The sequence below is a fragment of the Oncorhynchus keta genome, chromosome 26 (genome assembly GCF_023373465.1).
Source record: "Oncorhynchus keta strain PuntledgeMale-10-30-2019 chromosome 26, Oket_V2, whole genome shotgun sequence".
NCBI classification, from domain to species: Eukaryota; Metazoa; Chordata; class Actinopteri; order Salmoniformes; family Salmonidae; genus Oncorhynchus; species Oncorhynchus keta.
The window spans coordinates 24,343,818-24,361,401 of NC_068446.1; the positions used below are offsets into that span (position 1 = coordinate 24,343,818).

General features: G+C 38.1%; 1 protein-coding gene and 1 long non-coding RNA gene across 3 annotated transcripts in view; one reads left to right on the plus strand and one right to left on the minus strand.

The window, feature by feature from the left end:
• Positions 1–1,437: 1,437 nt before the first annotated feature.
• Positions 1,438–5,868, minus strand: LOC118359135 (uncharacterized). Its single transcript, XR_008080161.1, has 2 exons — positions 4,513–5,868; positions 1,438–2,843 (listed from the first exon to the last, which is right to left on the minus strand). It is a non-coding gene; the product is annotated as an uncharacterized LOC118359135 (long non-coding RNA).
• A 1,351-nt stretch (positions 5,869–7,219) lies between these two features.
• The window catches only part of LOC118359136 (FAS-associated factor 1-like), a 98,449-nt gene continuing 88,084 nt past the window's right edge, over positions 7,220–17,584 (plus strand). The window contains exons 1-2 of one of the 2 annotated variants that reach the window (XM_052480432.1): positions 7,220–7,706; positions 12,569–12,637. In XM_052480432.1, coding sequence (XP_052336392.1) covers positions 7,650–7,706; positions 12,569–12,637 — 126 coding nt within the window. In that variant the 5' untranslated portion in view covers positions 7,220–7,649. The remainder of the gene's footprint in view (positions 7,707–12,568; positions 12,638–17,584) is intronic. The other variant, XM_052480433.1, reaches the window with a different exon arrangement.

The following is a 17,584-nucleotide window of genomic DNA, read 5'->3' on the forward strand; positions in this document are numbered from 1 at the left end:
CTCTCTCTCTCTCTCTCTCTCGGACAAGGTGAATTTATCAATATATTCGCCTGTATTTATCCCCCAAAATGAAATGCTAATTTGCAGATTTTTTGTTTTGATGTCTATTTTAAAGCTAATTAGCATTTTCGAATCTGAGAGTAAATAGAGAAGAATATATTGATAAAAGTCACCTTGTCAGAGATGTATGTGGTTATGAAAACGTCATGCCAGGGTAAGCATACACAAAACACAGCCCTAATTTTAAGTGTCTCTAAAATCCTCTATGGGAAAAATGAATTGTGGAAAAACGATTGGAACCATTTCCCTGTTTGACCACTGGGTTTTATGGGTATTATAACACCTCCTCTGTGTGGGTCCATACCCTGCTGCAAACATTCCAGTTGGATGCAGATGACAACTTCAAAAGAATAATAGCGCCATCTGCCGGCCGGTTGGGCTAATATAACTCAATGATATGAAAATAAAACCGACGGAGTTCCACCTCCGACACCGCCAAAACAACACTGCAAATGTAAATTTGATTGAATGTGTCGTAAAAGGGATCATTACATTCAAGCATACCTGATTACTTTTGTCTTGATGGCTGTACTGTATGTAGGCCTATCCCAATTGAAATTAAGTAGTCTCGTCGCTTTGCTTGTATTAACTAAGCTTGTTTGGGAGACAACATGATTTGATCGTCTACATAGCCAACATAACTAGAAAGAAGTCAACCACATTATGTTCATGAGGGTATTACATAGCCCTTCACAGTTTGACTAAACTTATTTCTAAAAAATATAAAAGTTTTTTCGCTTTTAAAAGACAAATGATATTGCCATTCAAAGTGCCAAACTTCTTAAATATGACCGTGGGACAGAAATCGGGCATGTTCCTCCTCGCCTAACCTAAGGTAGCAGGTTAGGCCTATAAGCTATGGCTTTGCTGTGCTTTTCTCCAAGTGGCCACCACAAGCCGTGAATGTTTGAAGTTCGTATTTGAATGTTCATTGCGCTGTTAATTTGCAAAGGAATAAAACTAATATATATATATATAGGAATTGCCTGTCAAAGTGGTGCGTGGATAGACATTCGATGGCTTGAATAGTACCATAAAAATGTAGCAACTCTATAGCCACCTTAAAACTAACATTACATTATTTCAAAATCACAGTGACAATACATGTAGAAACAAAGCAGATGTCTAGCCAATGTTTGGAGTAACAATATTTTTTATAGTTTCATTGTGACCCCTAGTATTTCGGTCGAGCTCATATACTTCATTCCAAGGTAGGGTATGCCTACTTTCAATAGCCTATATTTTACTCGAATTAATAAAATACTATATCGTATGGAACAATCACTGTTGGTTGATCACATCAGCAGTGCTGAGTAGCCTCAGGGGGGATATAAAAAAATGGCAAATTATTTAAAAAATGACGCAAACTTCTAATAATCAGTGGACAACTGAATTTATTCGTCTCACAAATCAAACAACAGTGAAAAACATCGATTAGCAATATTCAAATAGAAGATAATACAGTAAAACGAGGCATACTGGTAGTATAGCCCTACGTACATTATATTTCAACCAAATTGCTATCTAAAGGCCAAACAGAAAATCAGGTAAGACCTGCAGACAGTTGTTGTCTTTGGTAAAAAATAAAACGTGAATATTAGTAAACGCGTGCTTTCACAGTTCCTTACAAAATCTATTTGTTTGATTATTTACAAGTGCAAGTAAAATCGAAAATAATTGCCGATACAGTCAGGCTACCATTAGATTGATAATTTATGACCAATGGTCTGGACAAGAAGAATGAAGGTAGGCCTAGGTCACTGGGTTATTACTCAAAATAGCATGGGTTTAATTAACAAAATGGGCTATCGGGACAAAATAAGACATTTGCTATGCGCACAAAAGTAGGCTACCTTGGATGAAGAGGGTCATCTATTCTAATATATATGGTCTTGAAGTTAAACAATAAAATATTGTTCCTCATTTAATTTTAAATAGTCGTTGAAGTATCAAACCCACATCTCAAATAGTTAAAATGTTGGTACTGAATTGAATTTGAAAGACAAATCCCCACCTTACGTGTACCACTAGGAAATATCGGAAAAACACGAACAAAAAGAAGAGAAACAAAGCAGCTGGAGATGTTGTTAGGGAAATGTTGTCGGCCTAAAAATGCTTTAATATATTAAATAGATTCAATTGATCATTCCAGTGGCAAAAAATATCGTCACATTTGTTCTGCGATGGAGAAAATTGGAGTCAAAAACGATGGAATTAGGCTATGTTTTCTAATTAAGTTTGGAGGAAACCTTCATGCTAGGGTCATCCTTTATGATTGAGAATTGAGGCTATCATGTCTGAAAAACATCCAAATACATTGTAACCAGAGAGGTAGATGGACCTACATGTTTTTGCTACTTTCTTCCTCGTTCTTATGCAGGCCTACCACCTCGCTATCCCAGCCAGGATTGTCCGATATATATTCATTAATTAGTGTGCCCCTGAATGTATTGCGCAATGGATACTCTATGGTTCATAGTCGCCAGATCATAAGGTGTGTGGCCTTTGGAGTTGCACCTTGTGGCTTCCATCGTACAACCAACAAGGAGCTGGACCACATCAAGATAGCCTTCTCTTGCGGCTAGATGCAATGGAAGATTGCCATCATTGTCCAGGAGATTGACGTCTGCGCCATGATCCATCAGTACGTGTAGGGTGTCTGCATATCCATCCCTTGCAGCGTCATGAGTGATGGTGAGACCTCTGACATTGTCGCGCACGTTTGGATTTGCGTTCGCCCTCAGCAGCGCTTCGGCGATGGCGGGGTTACCAAGTTTCATCACCTGTAAAAAAAATGTAAGAAAGAAAGAAAGAAGAAAAAAAGGGGGGAATATAATCGAATATCAGAGCTGGTTGAGAGCGGAATACTTATATAGTATAGTATATGCAAAGACAGAACATGAAGGCTGTAAGAAGTATACTGTTTTAAGGAAAATATTAATTATTTAGGGCTCTGTTGCCGGGGGAGAGACACGTCTAGATTTACACCTGTTGTTTTCAAAATTAACGATAAAAAAACGAATCTAAACCACATATCAATGTATTATGTATTCATTGTGTTAACCTTTTTTTCATTCGTCTTTTACCTAAATTATGTAAACCTATTATCTTCTAATAAATCATAGAGCCTTAGTTCGTCGTAATCATTATTAGGCATATAGAATTCATAGCCATGACATATATTTTTCATTTGGAAGAGAGGAGTGATACTAATAGTGTATTACAGTTTGTGCGTGAGGATACATGGCATACTTATATCGTTTTCTTATGTACTAAAGGTAAATCTTATAGAGCACTTTGAATTTGAGTATAGGCCTAAATTGGAGTTATACATTCAACAAAAACGTGTGGTTGGGTCAATTAACCACTTTCAGCCCTTTTCATCTGCACCCTGGACCCTATAACATGGTAAGAGATTAGCCTGAAAATCTATCCAGTCTGGTCATGAACTGTCCAAATCAACAGTCTTTCACAATCTGCAATTAGCTAGTTTTACATGAGTTTGATTGTGTAATTTGAGAAAACAGTAAACTTAGTTACATTTCGAAAGCAAACGTTGCATTTGGAGATTCCCCATGTGGTCAAAGGCAGATATTCAGAGGTGTGCCAAGGCGGTATAAATACAGTCTAACCAACCAAGTGATCAACCCACATAAATGTGTCATGACATAAAGAAACAGCAAATGAGTGTTTTATCAATGAGCTTAAAATGGAAGAAATAGTCTTGTTGGAACCAATGACATGTTTCATAGGCCTATGTGTTTGAGTGTGCATGCTTGTCCAAAGAGTAGTGCATGAGGTCAAGCATCAAGGTCTTGACTATATTATCTTCTTTAATTATCACTATTGAGCAATGATACTTCTTTATAAATATAAACACATAATCATATCATTCAATGATTGACAAGTTTTCATAATGTTTGAACCCATCCTTATCAAGATATATTAACCTGCTAAACTTTTTAGTCTACAGAATGTAAAAAATATGAATATATTCACAACAACAAATATATAATGGATTGCAATTACAATTTCTGGTAAATCACGAATACGTGTACATCATTATTCTAGTCTACATTGGGGGTTTTAGTCGTTCACATAATGCTACTAAATTAAGGCCTACAAGTCACTTTGCTGCACTCTCCATAAATCATACAATTTAAAATATGACACCCAACACAGCCTATTCTCTTTATGCTATATTAGACGATTCGTTCAAAATAATTTGGATCAAGTATATATATATATATATAGTCCATGTTACAGAAAGTGTATCCTCTGGATAATTTTAACACTTTATTTGTCAATAAAGCACGCAGTTTAGTCCATTTTACATTAGGCTATACTAACACACATATGCTAAGATGTGGTAGTTTAAGTTCAAATCGATCAAATAGACTGAATCATGAATTTATAGATTTACATGTTTATAAAATCAAATGCAGAACCAACCTGTAACGGTGTCCTGCCGAATACATTGTTTTCATTAACATCTGCTCCGTTCTGTAATAACATTTCGACTTCTGCTAAGTCTCCTCTTGCAGATGCGCTGCTCAGTCTGTTTGCCCCTCCAGCCATTCTTGGTGGACGAAAACCATAAAGAGAATAATGTTATATATGATACAGGTTTCACAAGTTGATACTATGGTATGTGTGAATGATTTTGATGCTATACGTCTTCTTGGTTGTGACGCAAGGGACTGCGAAAATGTAGTAAATAGTCTGTAGCCTGAAAGAAGTTGGTACACTGCCAGGGTCCGCCTCCCTTTTTAATACCATCCCAATGTAACAACTCGCATCAGCACGGAAAACATGGATGTCACGCCATTCCCAACTCAAGTGTATGGTCAGCACCACCTTCCTTAAAAATGATTTATTTTTTTATCACATTGGATTGGAATGTTGGATGTCCACTTGTAGACCAAGATGCACGAAGTTGAAAAACTAAAAACTAATTCCAATCGTCCAGCTTGCAGAGTTGAGGTTTATATTTATTCATGAACCCCGTTCACGTGATAACGTTTGAGATTCTAAAAGAGTGTTCAGGGATATTTCCCATGGTTAATTTATAGACCCGTGTTATTCTGAAAGATTATATCCAACTCCACAATTTGGCTATATTACTACCCTTCCGGACTGACGATACAGGTTAGCCTACAGGTGCAACTTATCTGCAACTCCAAAATGTTGGTCTGTCTCCTGCTCTCAAAAACGTTGCCTATGATGTCCTGCTGCAACTGTATCCATGGAACATTGCCGTTTCGTTAGGGCTTGTAAGTTTGTAGCTTCTGATTGTCGACTTGCTCTCTTACCAGTCCCGGGCTGAGAAAGATAGTTTAGAAAAAAAAAACATTCTGACAACGTTAAGTCATCCAATGACATTTGGAGAGATGCTTGTTCAGAGTTTTATGTACACTTCCCGCCCATTTTCAAATGACGATACACGGTCTGGATATCGTCCTTCTTTGCTTCATTAATAGTAGCCTAAAGTGTTTGTTCGGGACAGTGCGCGGGAACAGTTTAGTCATTTGATATTGACGTTATATTAGCATATTCCGCTGAGCACATTACTGTAGCAGCATTGCCTACCATCTGTTACACTGAACAGATTTACGCTACTAAACTTGTAAAGTTGAGTAAATAAATTAAATCAACCACACCATGGGCTAAGTAGTTTCAAGTTAAGTCTGTAACAGGCATATGCCGGGTAGGTGTAGCCTAATCATGTAGGAATATATCTTAACATAGCCTACACACATTTCAATGTATAGTCTAGCCTTCATTCATATAACATTCTCCTACATACGACACCCCCTTACCCTTGCCATCATATGTTGAATTAGTTAATTCATTCGACTGGTTGGAAGTCAGTATTTGAGGAAAAAAGGCTGTTCTTGACATCACTTTTAGCCTATTTTTCAAATACGGAATCCGAACGCATAACAGTCGACAAAAGCGAGAGGGCGGGACTGAAAACAGTGATCATCAAAAAGGCTGCAGAGGCTGCAGTTATGACGATAGCGTCCTAGGCTACTTTCCCGAGTGCAACCACAAGATCATATTTTCATAACCAAAATATGCCACGGAATGTTGTTCCAGAACAGTTCATATTGCTCTCTGGTTAGGTTCGGTTGTCATGTCTCTGGCAAAGGCAACAATTAAACTTGAGAGCGCAGAAGCAGAGCCATTTTCTGCACAAACTAGGCATATCATAGGGCTACCACTGTGAGAGTGTAGGTAAGCCTACCTGTCAAAAACATGATATATTCAATCAGTTATTTTGGATATTGCATACAAACATAAGCATTATGATTTTGTTATCAATGAGGTCGGCATGCCTAGATTAGGTATTGAAGGCCAAGTCTGCAATTTCACAGCCTGACCCTGTCACTTTGTTTGGTAAAATGAGGGATGGGAAACATTGATGACACAAGTAGATTGGAAAGACTGATATTCCATGAGATTGATAGTTTAACCATATTTTAAAGCTATACATTGTTAAAAGACTACATTTACAAATAAAAACAACCTAGAATTTGGGTTATGATGGGGGAAAGACAGGTGTAGGGCCTATGCTAGCTAAGTCTACTAAACTCATGCCTATTCAAAAAATGTTATTATGTAAGATGACCATTGGAAAGAATATTGCTTATCCCTATTTGTAAGCCTTTTATGTCAAATGAATAACTTAGGCTACTTAAATCATTATGTTAAACATTTTTTAGAATGAGAGATTTCCGTCTTGTGAGACATGAGAAATGTTGGCTATAGGCCTTCAGTACGCACAGTGTGGGAGCTGTCCATGGGAGTTTGTGTTGTTTTCTCATAGTAGTTTATTAAACATTTGATGTGAAAGCTCAAAAGTAAGGCTAATGTTAAAACAAATGAATCCGTTATGTGGGCTATTTCTGGTTTTGTGGTCTAGTACAATACAATACAGTAAAATATACAACACCACAGAACTTGCTTTATTGGTCCATTTTCAATTTGAAAATACAAAAAAATAACTGATCTACATTTTCTGTCTCCTTTGATGGGTTGTCCTGATAGGCATGCTTTTATTACCTTGCATATGCTACTGGTATGGAGTACAATGAAATGTATTTATCAAAGAGAACTGTCACTTTAAGAATAACAGCTGAGCTTCCTCACGATGCGACAATTTGGGCATACCGTGAAGGCGAAAGGTTCCAATGTTGCAAATAGAAAATTAAATGCATAGAATCAAATGGGTTCTCAAAAAAATAGAGCCCTCCAACTCTTTCTCGACCCATTCGCGCTCTATACATTGAATGTATATGTGTTCAGAACGTTACAGCAAGATGAACCATACCCAACTTTGCGGTTGCCGTAAAGCGAAGACATAGCCGTGAATACTGAAGATAACAATTGAAATTCATATAAGCTGTACAAACCAACCCAAAGTGTGGCATTTGCTCCTTAGACATCTGGCGCATATTGATGTCTTGAGTTCACTTAAGACGATATTTATATGATATCTAGTGACCCTTTGCCTGAGTGAGTGAAGCAAGATAGCAAGCAAGCGATAGAAGAAAAATAGCTTGCTAGCGTTTTAGCCAGTCACTGCGATGGCCTCTGATAGCGAAAACAACATGGACAGAGAAATAATTTTGGCTGACTTTCAGGTGGGTTCCAACTTTCCTCACGTCACAATAACAAAGCTAGCTACTTACTTAGTTTATGTTGAATCGTAACGTACATTGACAGGCAGTGTCAATGTCAACAGTGTTGTCTCGTCAGCTGACAAGGCAAACACATTTCGCTAGCTAGCGTGTTAACGCTTACTTAGCTCACGTTAGCATGCTAACTAGCTAACAAGCCAGCTAACGTTAGCAAATTGAGCTGCACCACTGTCCCGCTTATCAATAAGTTGATGCATTTTAACAAAGTGTGTGTAAGTAAACACAGGTGCGTTTGGGGTATTTTAGAATTACATTGTTGCAGAGCATTTCGTAAAGCTGTCAGCCTCCAAAATGAGCTAACGTTCGCTGGCCAACTAATGTGGTATGCCAGTCTAGTAGCTAGACGTCAGTTGCTAGCTCACTAGCTACTAGTAACAACAAAGCAGAGCACATAACTAACATGGATTTAAATATGATCTAGTTAGCTTGGTGTCCTCTTTAGATAAATTAGCCATGAATTGTAAATATTCAACTGACAGATGGCTGGCTAACTTGCTTGGTCACTGTTGAGCTAGCAAGCAGAGACTTGAATTTCTTATGTAGTGTGTGTCCCTGCTCTAGTGTTTGAAAGTATGAGCTGGAATAAGGTTGACTATCTGTAAAGTGGTGATGATTTATTAGCCAGGTAAGTCAGTTGGCTAGCTACCTAACGTTCAAATGAACTTTATATCATCCTGATAACAGGTCGTTGAATAACAAGGCCACAAAAAAGCTGAAGAACACAGTGCACCACGTGACTGAATAAAATCAAGCTTTTGGCTAGCCATACCAGTGTGTTGTGAACAACATTGGCGTGAGCAACAATAGTGGAATCCGCGGGTCGCCTTCAAAATAAAAGTACCCAATGAAACTGATGCAAACGGATAAAAATAGTAAAATAATGACACAATTCGACTAAATAATGTTAAACAAGATTTGAATGTTATAGTTGTATTTTGTTGTGATTAGTTATTTGGATTTGTTTTAATGTACATCTGTTTAGATCACACTCTGGATATCTGAATTATTTTCAGAATTGCGTTGGGGGCATACTTGTATGCGACTGTACAACCAAACCTATGGATTGTGCACTCATGAAATGGTGTATCAGCCTACTCAGTGACACTCATAGAACACACTATGTACAGTTGACCCAAATATTATCATCTAATTGCAGTCTGAATAGTGCTGTGGCATTCATGACATTTTCTCAGCTGGTGATTGAAATGCAAATAACTACCAGTCTCACAGTAATTGACCATTAAATAACAAACACGTTTAGCATCTCCTGGCTTCCACTCATAGCCTACAAGCCACTAATGCGGACCTTTTTAACATCTATATTTTAAGAAGGAGAATAAATCCATTTAATATAACCTACACCATCACAATACATCAATTTTATTTTAGGCTACATTTTCTTCATATGTTTCTTTAGCCTAATTTCAGAACAGAATAGCATATTTTGAGTTGTCCTTTTGTTAGCCCCTGATCTGGCAATGCCATAAGGCTGTGGGCTACACTAGTTCATTTAGCAGACAAGATTTGCCTAGAATTCCATGGCATCATTTTGCATTATTTTAATAGTATGAAGAATACAGTTGAACATAGCTGAACAAAATACAAACATTTCCCCAAACAATTTCCCGAGGGAGTATGTACATTCTGTGTTGAGCAGTTAACAAAGAAAGGGGTCCTCTTATCTTTAGTTATTTATGCTATTTATTTACAACTTTAGTTGTAATACAAATGTTAGGCTATATGTTTAGATGTTTTATACATTCTAAGGCTGCATGATGAGCTCTGCTCCACATGTTTCATCAGTCTCTTCACAATTTGACAAGCACTTGATAATATTCTCATCCAGCAGACTATTCTTAATTTTATCTGGTCTTTCATATCGGGCGGCAGGGTAGCCTAGTGGTTAGAGCGTTGGACTAGTTCAAACCCCCGAGCTGACAAGGTACAAAATCTATCGTTCTGCCCCTGAACGGGCAGTTAACCCACTGTTCCTAGGCTGTCATTGAAAATAAGAATTTGTTCTTAACTTGCCTAGTTAAATAAAGGTTAAAAAAAATATTGTCTACTAATATACACTACATGACCAAAAGTGGTTGGGCACAGATTTTAGACGATTAGGCCTGGCTCGCAGTCTGCGTTAATATAATATATAATAATATATGCCATTTAGCAGACGCTTTTATCCAAAGCGACTTACAGTCATGTGTGCATACATTCTACGTATGGGTGGTCCCGGGGATCGAACCCACTACCCTGGCATTACAAGCGCCATGCTCTACCAACTGAGCTACAGAAGGACCAGAAGGATTTAGCGTTCATCCAAAAGTGTTCAATGAGGTTTAGGTCAGGGCTCTGTGCAGGCCAGTCAAGTTATTCCACAACGATCTCGACAATCCATTTCTGTATTGACCTCAATTTGTGCACAGGGGCGTTGTCATGCTGGAAAGGGCCATCCTTAAAATGTTGCCACAAAGTTGGAAGCCGCACTCGGCGGGCCTGTTGTGTGAACTTGTGTGGCCTACCACTTCCGGGCTGAGCCGTTGTTGCTCCTAGACGTTTCCACTTCACAACAACAGCACTTATAGTTGACCAGGGCAGAAATTTGATAAACTGAGTTGTTGGAAAGGTGGCAGCCAATGACAGTGCCTCGTTTAAAGTCACTGAGGTCTTCAATACGGGCCATTCTACTGCCAATGTTTGTCTATAGAGATTGCATGGCTGTGTGCAAAAATGTTATACACCTGTCAGCAATCTAGTGTATATGTGGAATTATTTGATTTAGAATGGCCCACAAACAAAATAATCCGTAGCCTGCAATCGAATAGGGAATGGAGGTTAAGTGCATTCCGTTTTTTATATGCAAGCATAGGCGGCGTGTCCATAAGGGGAAGCTTTCCCAAAAGTACATTTTGATTTAAATTGTATAGCCTAATTAGCCTACTCCCGTCTATACATAAATAAATATAATCATTCAAAATAGGAAACTAAATCATGATTTGGGCACAGAGGATCATTAGCTGCTTAAATAAATTGTGGATGTTTTTAAATCACATTGCCTACAGTCGGAAGGGAAGGCAGCGCGTGCAATTTGAGCAGATTATTGTTGATATGTGACTGAAAAGTAGAGGCCAAGCTTATCGCAATATTTGAAAATACAAGCGCATAATTCTCAACCTAATTGAGCAAACAATAGTATAGCCTATTTTATTGGCGCCCACGGAGAGCATCGGCAATAACCCAAGGTCGAGTGCACACTGCACATATCTACTATTTTTCATTGTTGGAGCAGTGCTTCTTAAATCATTTGTCGGACAATAATTTCCTCCAGTTAGATGGACGTCCTATTATTTTTGTCTCCCCTTCTCGTAGGCTTATTGTTATTTTTACTTACAATTTAAAACAAATGTTTACCCCTTTTTCTCCCAAATTTCATGATATCCAATTAGTAGTTAGGCTTGTCCCATCGCTGCAACTCCTGTACGGTCTCGGGAGAGGGGAAGGTCGAGAGCCGTGCGTCCCCCGAAACACGACCCTGCCAAGCCACAATGTTTCTTGACACTGCTCGCTTAACCCGGAAGCCAGCCGCACCAATGTGTCAGAGGAAACACCGTACACCTGGCGACCGTGTCAGCGTGCATGTGCCAGGCCACAAGGAGTCGCTAGAGCGCGATTGGACAAGGACATCCAGGCAGGCCAAACCCTTTCCTTGTTCTAAAGCGGATTAATGGGTAAAAAAAATGACGATGAAGTTGAGCAGTGACTAGTGTGGGCGGACTGGAGTTCCGACGTCACAGAAAATTACGTTTTATTTTTTTCTAGATGTAATTGTTGTTTTAACAGGTAAATTGACTGAGAACACATTCTGATTTACAGCAACGACCTGGGGAAAATATGTATGTATGTATGTATGTATGTATGTATGTATGTATGTATGTATGTATGTATGTATGTGTAAATAAATGTATTTCAGCACCCAAAGAATAGCCTGCATTTACACATCACATTGATGCTCTGTGTTCTTCAGCATTTTTGTGGCTGTTATCAGTTTTTGATAACTTAATTTTATGTGATATAGGAGCTCCAGTCTGCCCACTAGTCGCCGCGTCAATCATAAATCGTTAAGACGGCTATCCATGATGACAGAATTGCTTCACAGTACATGCTCTCCTTTTAGCTCCTCTTTAAGCCACATTAGGCTTTATGCAGCTAAATCTGCAGAGTCCTTTCAATGTCACATTAATACTAACTTTAGCATTGGTGGTTCGTGCAATGGAAATAACTAGTTCACTGTAACATGTCTTGATACTGATAATAACCTATTATAACTTGTCAGTCAAACCACCCAGTGATGTACTGAGTGGAGGAGCCTTCATTAAGGACTAGATACATAGGATAGTTGATAACAGGTAATTACAGTATCATTTAGTGTTATGTACTGATAATGGTAATTTATGCAAGTAGTGTACTTTCCACATGTGTCCATTTCATTTATTGGTGAGGCACTTTTGGGAACGTGGAGCAGTTTGTAAGTTAGTTATAAACTCAATCTCTTAATACAACAAACAAATCTGCTATAACTATGTTTGTTTGTAATGAGCTGGCATGTAGGCGTTATGTGTTTTTAGCAGATGCTTTATCCAAAGTGACTTGGCTACACAGTACAGGTCATAGTGACACACATTCAGTTGTCAATGCAGGAATCAAACCCATAACCCTGGTGTTGTCAGTTAGCACCGTAGCTGCTCAATTACACATTCTATTGGTCTTTGTTATGTACATGACTTCTGTTTCTGTTTTTCTAACAGGCTTGCACTGGCATTGACGACATTGCAGAGGCAATCACGCTCTTAGAACTCAATAATTGGGATTTAGTGGTAAGTTCAAACATCAGTAGGTCATACGAACAAGACTCAATTTTCTTTTTATAAATTGGAAGTATATAATCTATTTATTTAGCTGTTAAAATAGTTGAACTGTAGCCTTTAGTGTTGCACGTACCTTTTGAGTAATGTATATATATATATATGCCATTTAGCAGACGCTTTTATCCAAAGCGACTTACAGTCATGTGTGCATACATTCTACATATGGGTGGTCCCGGGGATTGAACCCACTAATGTGATTTATAGGTTTATATTTCAATATGTGCTTTATAGTGATACTACTGTTATATGTGGTAATTTCTGGAATATAATGCCAGCATTTTTGTTGTTCAATCAACATTCAATCAATTAAATGTACTTTATTAGTTTTTCAGTTGGGAAAACTATGTAGGCTCATGTCTAGTGATGGTCCATTTACTCTGTGCTAACATACATTTATTGAATGAAGACCTATTTATATCAAATGATGGCCTAGGTAGGCTTAATTCACAATTCTCTACTCATGATATCCACAAAGGCTTAGTCTACATGGTGAACCTGACAAAATCAAACCATGCTACAGTACAACTGGGCACTGGTGCGTTCTAGTTACTGCAACTTTTAATCCAATTCAATTGACCAATTAAGCAAAAAGCATAGCCACTAAAAGCACACAGTGTGATTTTGTTACCTATTTCAGTTTGTTTTCTATTTTAACAGAAATGGTACACTTATTACTGAGATGTATCAGCCCCTTGATTGTGACGTTTCAGTCAACATTGCCCCATCATTACCATGTCTATCCAGTTGTCAGAGACAACGTCACTTGGGCTACTACTACCCTGTCTTTAATGTGTATATAAAGAATGTCTCCTGACAGTTTTGATTTAAATTTTGAGATTCAAAGGAGCAGTATGAAACTGATCCTTGTGGAATGTTCTTAAAAAAAAAAGTTTTTTACAATGTAACCCTTTATCATAAGGTTTTTGTTTTTTAATGGGGGTGTGCTATATTTAGCAGAGTGCTGTTCTTGTGCTGGCAGCTATTCAGAGCAAGCAAGCAGGGCCTAAGTAGTCTGGGTACCAGTCTCTTCAGCTAATCCACTCCATGTCATGTGCCAAAGAGACGGGCTTTTATTCCGTCTTCAAATATGAACATTCTATTATTAATGAGCTCAAGGAGAACAGAGGATTTGATCACCCTCACAGCTATCCTCCAATCATAATGATTATGCAAATATATATTTTTTTGTCCAGACGAAAGCAGTGTGTCAAGTTGCAAGCGCATGTCTAAATTCTCAAAATAATACATTCTGCAATTCCAACCACAAAATGTGTTAGACTTTGTTATAACTAATTATATTTTTAGGCGCCGCGTGTTATGGAAAATGTGTTATTTCCAACAACCAATGAGCAACTCCACCGTATATCCAGCGCATATTAAATGTTGATGGCCGAAAGGCCAGGCTTTTTGGCAATTGCAAGGAGTGAAATGTTAGCTAAAGAGACTGGTAGTTAGATTAGAGTGCTTCAGCGATGGTTAGACACATCTGTTAATGTGATGACACATCTGTTAATGTGATGACTTGCACTTCCTTTGTGTTGCTGTTAGGTTGAGCAAAATTGACAAGAGACCTGTTGGTACAGGACAGCAAACAAGTGTTAAATACTGTCAGTGCCCCTTGGACTCAGTAATCATTTTATCATATTTTCTGTTAATGTCCCTAGTAGTTTATGGTACGTTCTGTACTGTTTTCAAATACTGCTGGATATCCCCCCTGTTCTAGAGCTCTCACCTCCAGTAGGTTCCTAACAGTGGGTCAAAACTACTCGCTGCTAGCATTGTCCTCTTGCTGCTCTCTCAATCCTCTACAGTTCCCTCAAATCAGTTTCACAATAAATCATTTTCCTGAGGCCTACAGTCTGACACTTCAACCTCTTTTTATTTTTTTTAATGAATGATCTGTTCTCTTGTGATTTGTCATCTCTATTTTCATTTTCATATCATCCTATCTACATTGCCTTCAGCAATAATTCACACCCCTTGACTTTTTCCATATTTTGCTGTGTTACTGCCTAAACACACTACCCCGAAATGTCGAAGTGGGATTATATTTTTTTACAAATGAATTACAAATGAAAAGCTGAAATGTCTTAGGTCAAGAATTCAACCCTTTTCGTATGGCCAGCCTACACAAGTTCAGGAGTGAACATTTGCTTAAGTCACATAAGTTGCATGGGCTCTGTGTGGAAAAATAGTTTTATTTAAACATGTATCCTGTTTGCAACTAGGCACTAACATAATACTGCAAAAAATGTGGCAAAGCAATTAACTTTTTGTCCACAATACAAAGTGTTATGTTTTTGGGCAAGTCCAATAACGCATTACTGAGTAACACTCTTCATGTCTTCAAGCATAATGGTGGCTGCATTATGTTTTGGGTATGCTTGTAATCGTTAAGTACTGTGTTAGTTTTTCAGTATAAAAAAAATTAACGCTATGGAGCTAAGCACAGGCAAAATCCTAGAGAAACTTGGTTGTCTTCTTCCCCCCAGACACTGGGAGATGAATTCTCCTTTCAGCAGGACAATAACTTAAAACACAAGTCCAAATCTACGCTAGTTGCTTACCAAGAAGTCGGTGAATGTTCCTGAGTGTCCGAGTTAGAGGTCGACCGATTAATCCGAAGGGCTGATTTCAAGTTTTCATATCAATCAGTAATCTGCATTTTTGGACACCAATCATGGCCGATTACATTGCACTCCACTAGGAGACTGCGTGGCAGGCTGACTACCTGTTATGTGAGTGCAGCAAGGAGCCAAGGTAAGGTGCTAGCTAGCATTAAACATATCTTTATAAAAAACAATCATACTTAACATAACTAGTGACTAACTACACATGGTTGATATTACTAGTTTATCTAGCTTGTCCTGCCTTGCATATAATCGATGCAGTGCCTGTTAATTTATCATTGAGTCGTAGCCTACTTCGCCAAATGGGTGATTTTTAACAAGCGCATTCACGAAAAAAGGACTGTCGTTGCACCAATGTGTACTGAACCATAAACATCAACGCCTTTCTTAAAATCAATACGCAAGTATATATTTTTTAACCTATATATTTAGTTAATATTGTCTGCTAACATGAATTTCCTTTAACTTGGGAAATTGTGTCACTTCTCTTGCGTTCTGAGTCAGAGTATATGCAGCAGTTTGGGCCGCCTGGCTCGTTGCGAACTGTAAAGACTTTCTTCCTAACAAAGACAGCCAACTTTGCCAAACGGGGGATGATTTAACAAAAGCGCATTTGTGAAAGAAACATAATCGTTGCACGACTGTATCTAACCATAAACATCAATGCCTTTCTTAAAATCAATACACAGAAGTACATATTTTTAAACCTGCATATTTAGTTAAAATAAATTGCTAGCAGGCAATATTAAACTAGTGAAATTGTCACTTCTCCTACGTTCATTGCACGCATAGTCAGGGTATATGCAGCAGTTCGGGCCGCCTGGCACGTTGCAAACTAATTTGCCAGAATTTTACGTAATTATGACATAATATTGAAGGTTGTGCAATGTAACAGGAATATTTAGACTTATGGATGCCACCCGTTAGATAAAATACGGAACAGTTCCGTATTTCACTGAAAAAATAAATGTTTTGTTTTCGGAATGATAGTTTCCGGATTTGACCATATTAATGACCTGAGGCTTGTATTTCTGTGTGTTATTATGTTATAATTAATTCTATGATTTGATAGAGCAGTCTGACTGAGCGGAGGTAAGCAGCAGCAGGCTCGTAAGCATTCATTAAAACAGCACTTTCGTGCGTTTGCCAGCAGCTCTTTGCTTCAAGCATTGCGCTGTTTATGACTTCAAGCCTATCAACTCCCGAGATTAGGCTGGTGTAACCGCTGTGAAATGGCTAGCTAGTTAGCGGCGTGCGCGCTGATAGCGTTACAATCGGTGACATCACTCGCTCTGAGACTTGGAGTACCTGTTCCCCTTGCTCAGCAAGGGCCGCTGCTTTTGTGGAGCGATGGTTAACGATGCTTCAAGGGTGGCTGTTGTCGATGTGTTCCTGGGTTGAGCCCAGGTAGGGGCGAGGAGAGGGACGGAAGCTAAACTGTTACATTGGCAATACTAAAGTGCCTTTAAGAACATCCCAATAGTCGAAGGTATATGAAATGCAAATGGTATAGAGAGAAATAGACCTATAATAACCTTAACCTAAAACTTCTTACCTGGGAATATTGAAGACTCGTGTTAAAATGAACCACCAGCTTTCATATGTTCTCATGTTCTGAGCAAGGAACTTAAAAGTTAGTGACAATGTAATTTGGGTTAGGGTTAACCCTAACCCTAACCCTTAAAAGTTAGCTTTTTTACATGGCACATATTGCACTTTTTCTTCCTTCTCAAACACTTTGTTTTTGCATTATTTAAACTAAATTGAACATGTTTCATTATTGAGTTGAGGCTAAATTGATTTTATTGATGTAATATATTAAGTTAAAATAAGTGTTCATTCAGTATTGTTGTAATTTTCATTATTACAAATAAATAAATAAAATATAAAAATTGGCCGATTTTTAAATCGGTATCTGCTTTTTTTGGTCCTCCAATTATCGGTATCGGCGTTGAAAAATTATAATTGGTCGACCTCTAGTCCGAGTTACAATTTGAACTTCAATCTGCGCAAGGCTCTTACCCAGAAAGACTCCCAGCTGTGATTGCTGCCAAAAGTGAGTTGCACATGTATTGACTTAGGGGTGTGAATACTTATGGAAATGAGATATTTCTGTGTTTAATTTCCAATAAATTTGCAAAAGATTTATCAAAAAGCTTTGAAAATATAAAATAAGAAATCTGACCCAATTACACCCAATACCCAATAATGACAGTATAAGCATGTTTTTAGAAATTTGAATTCAGGCTATAACCACATGTGGAAT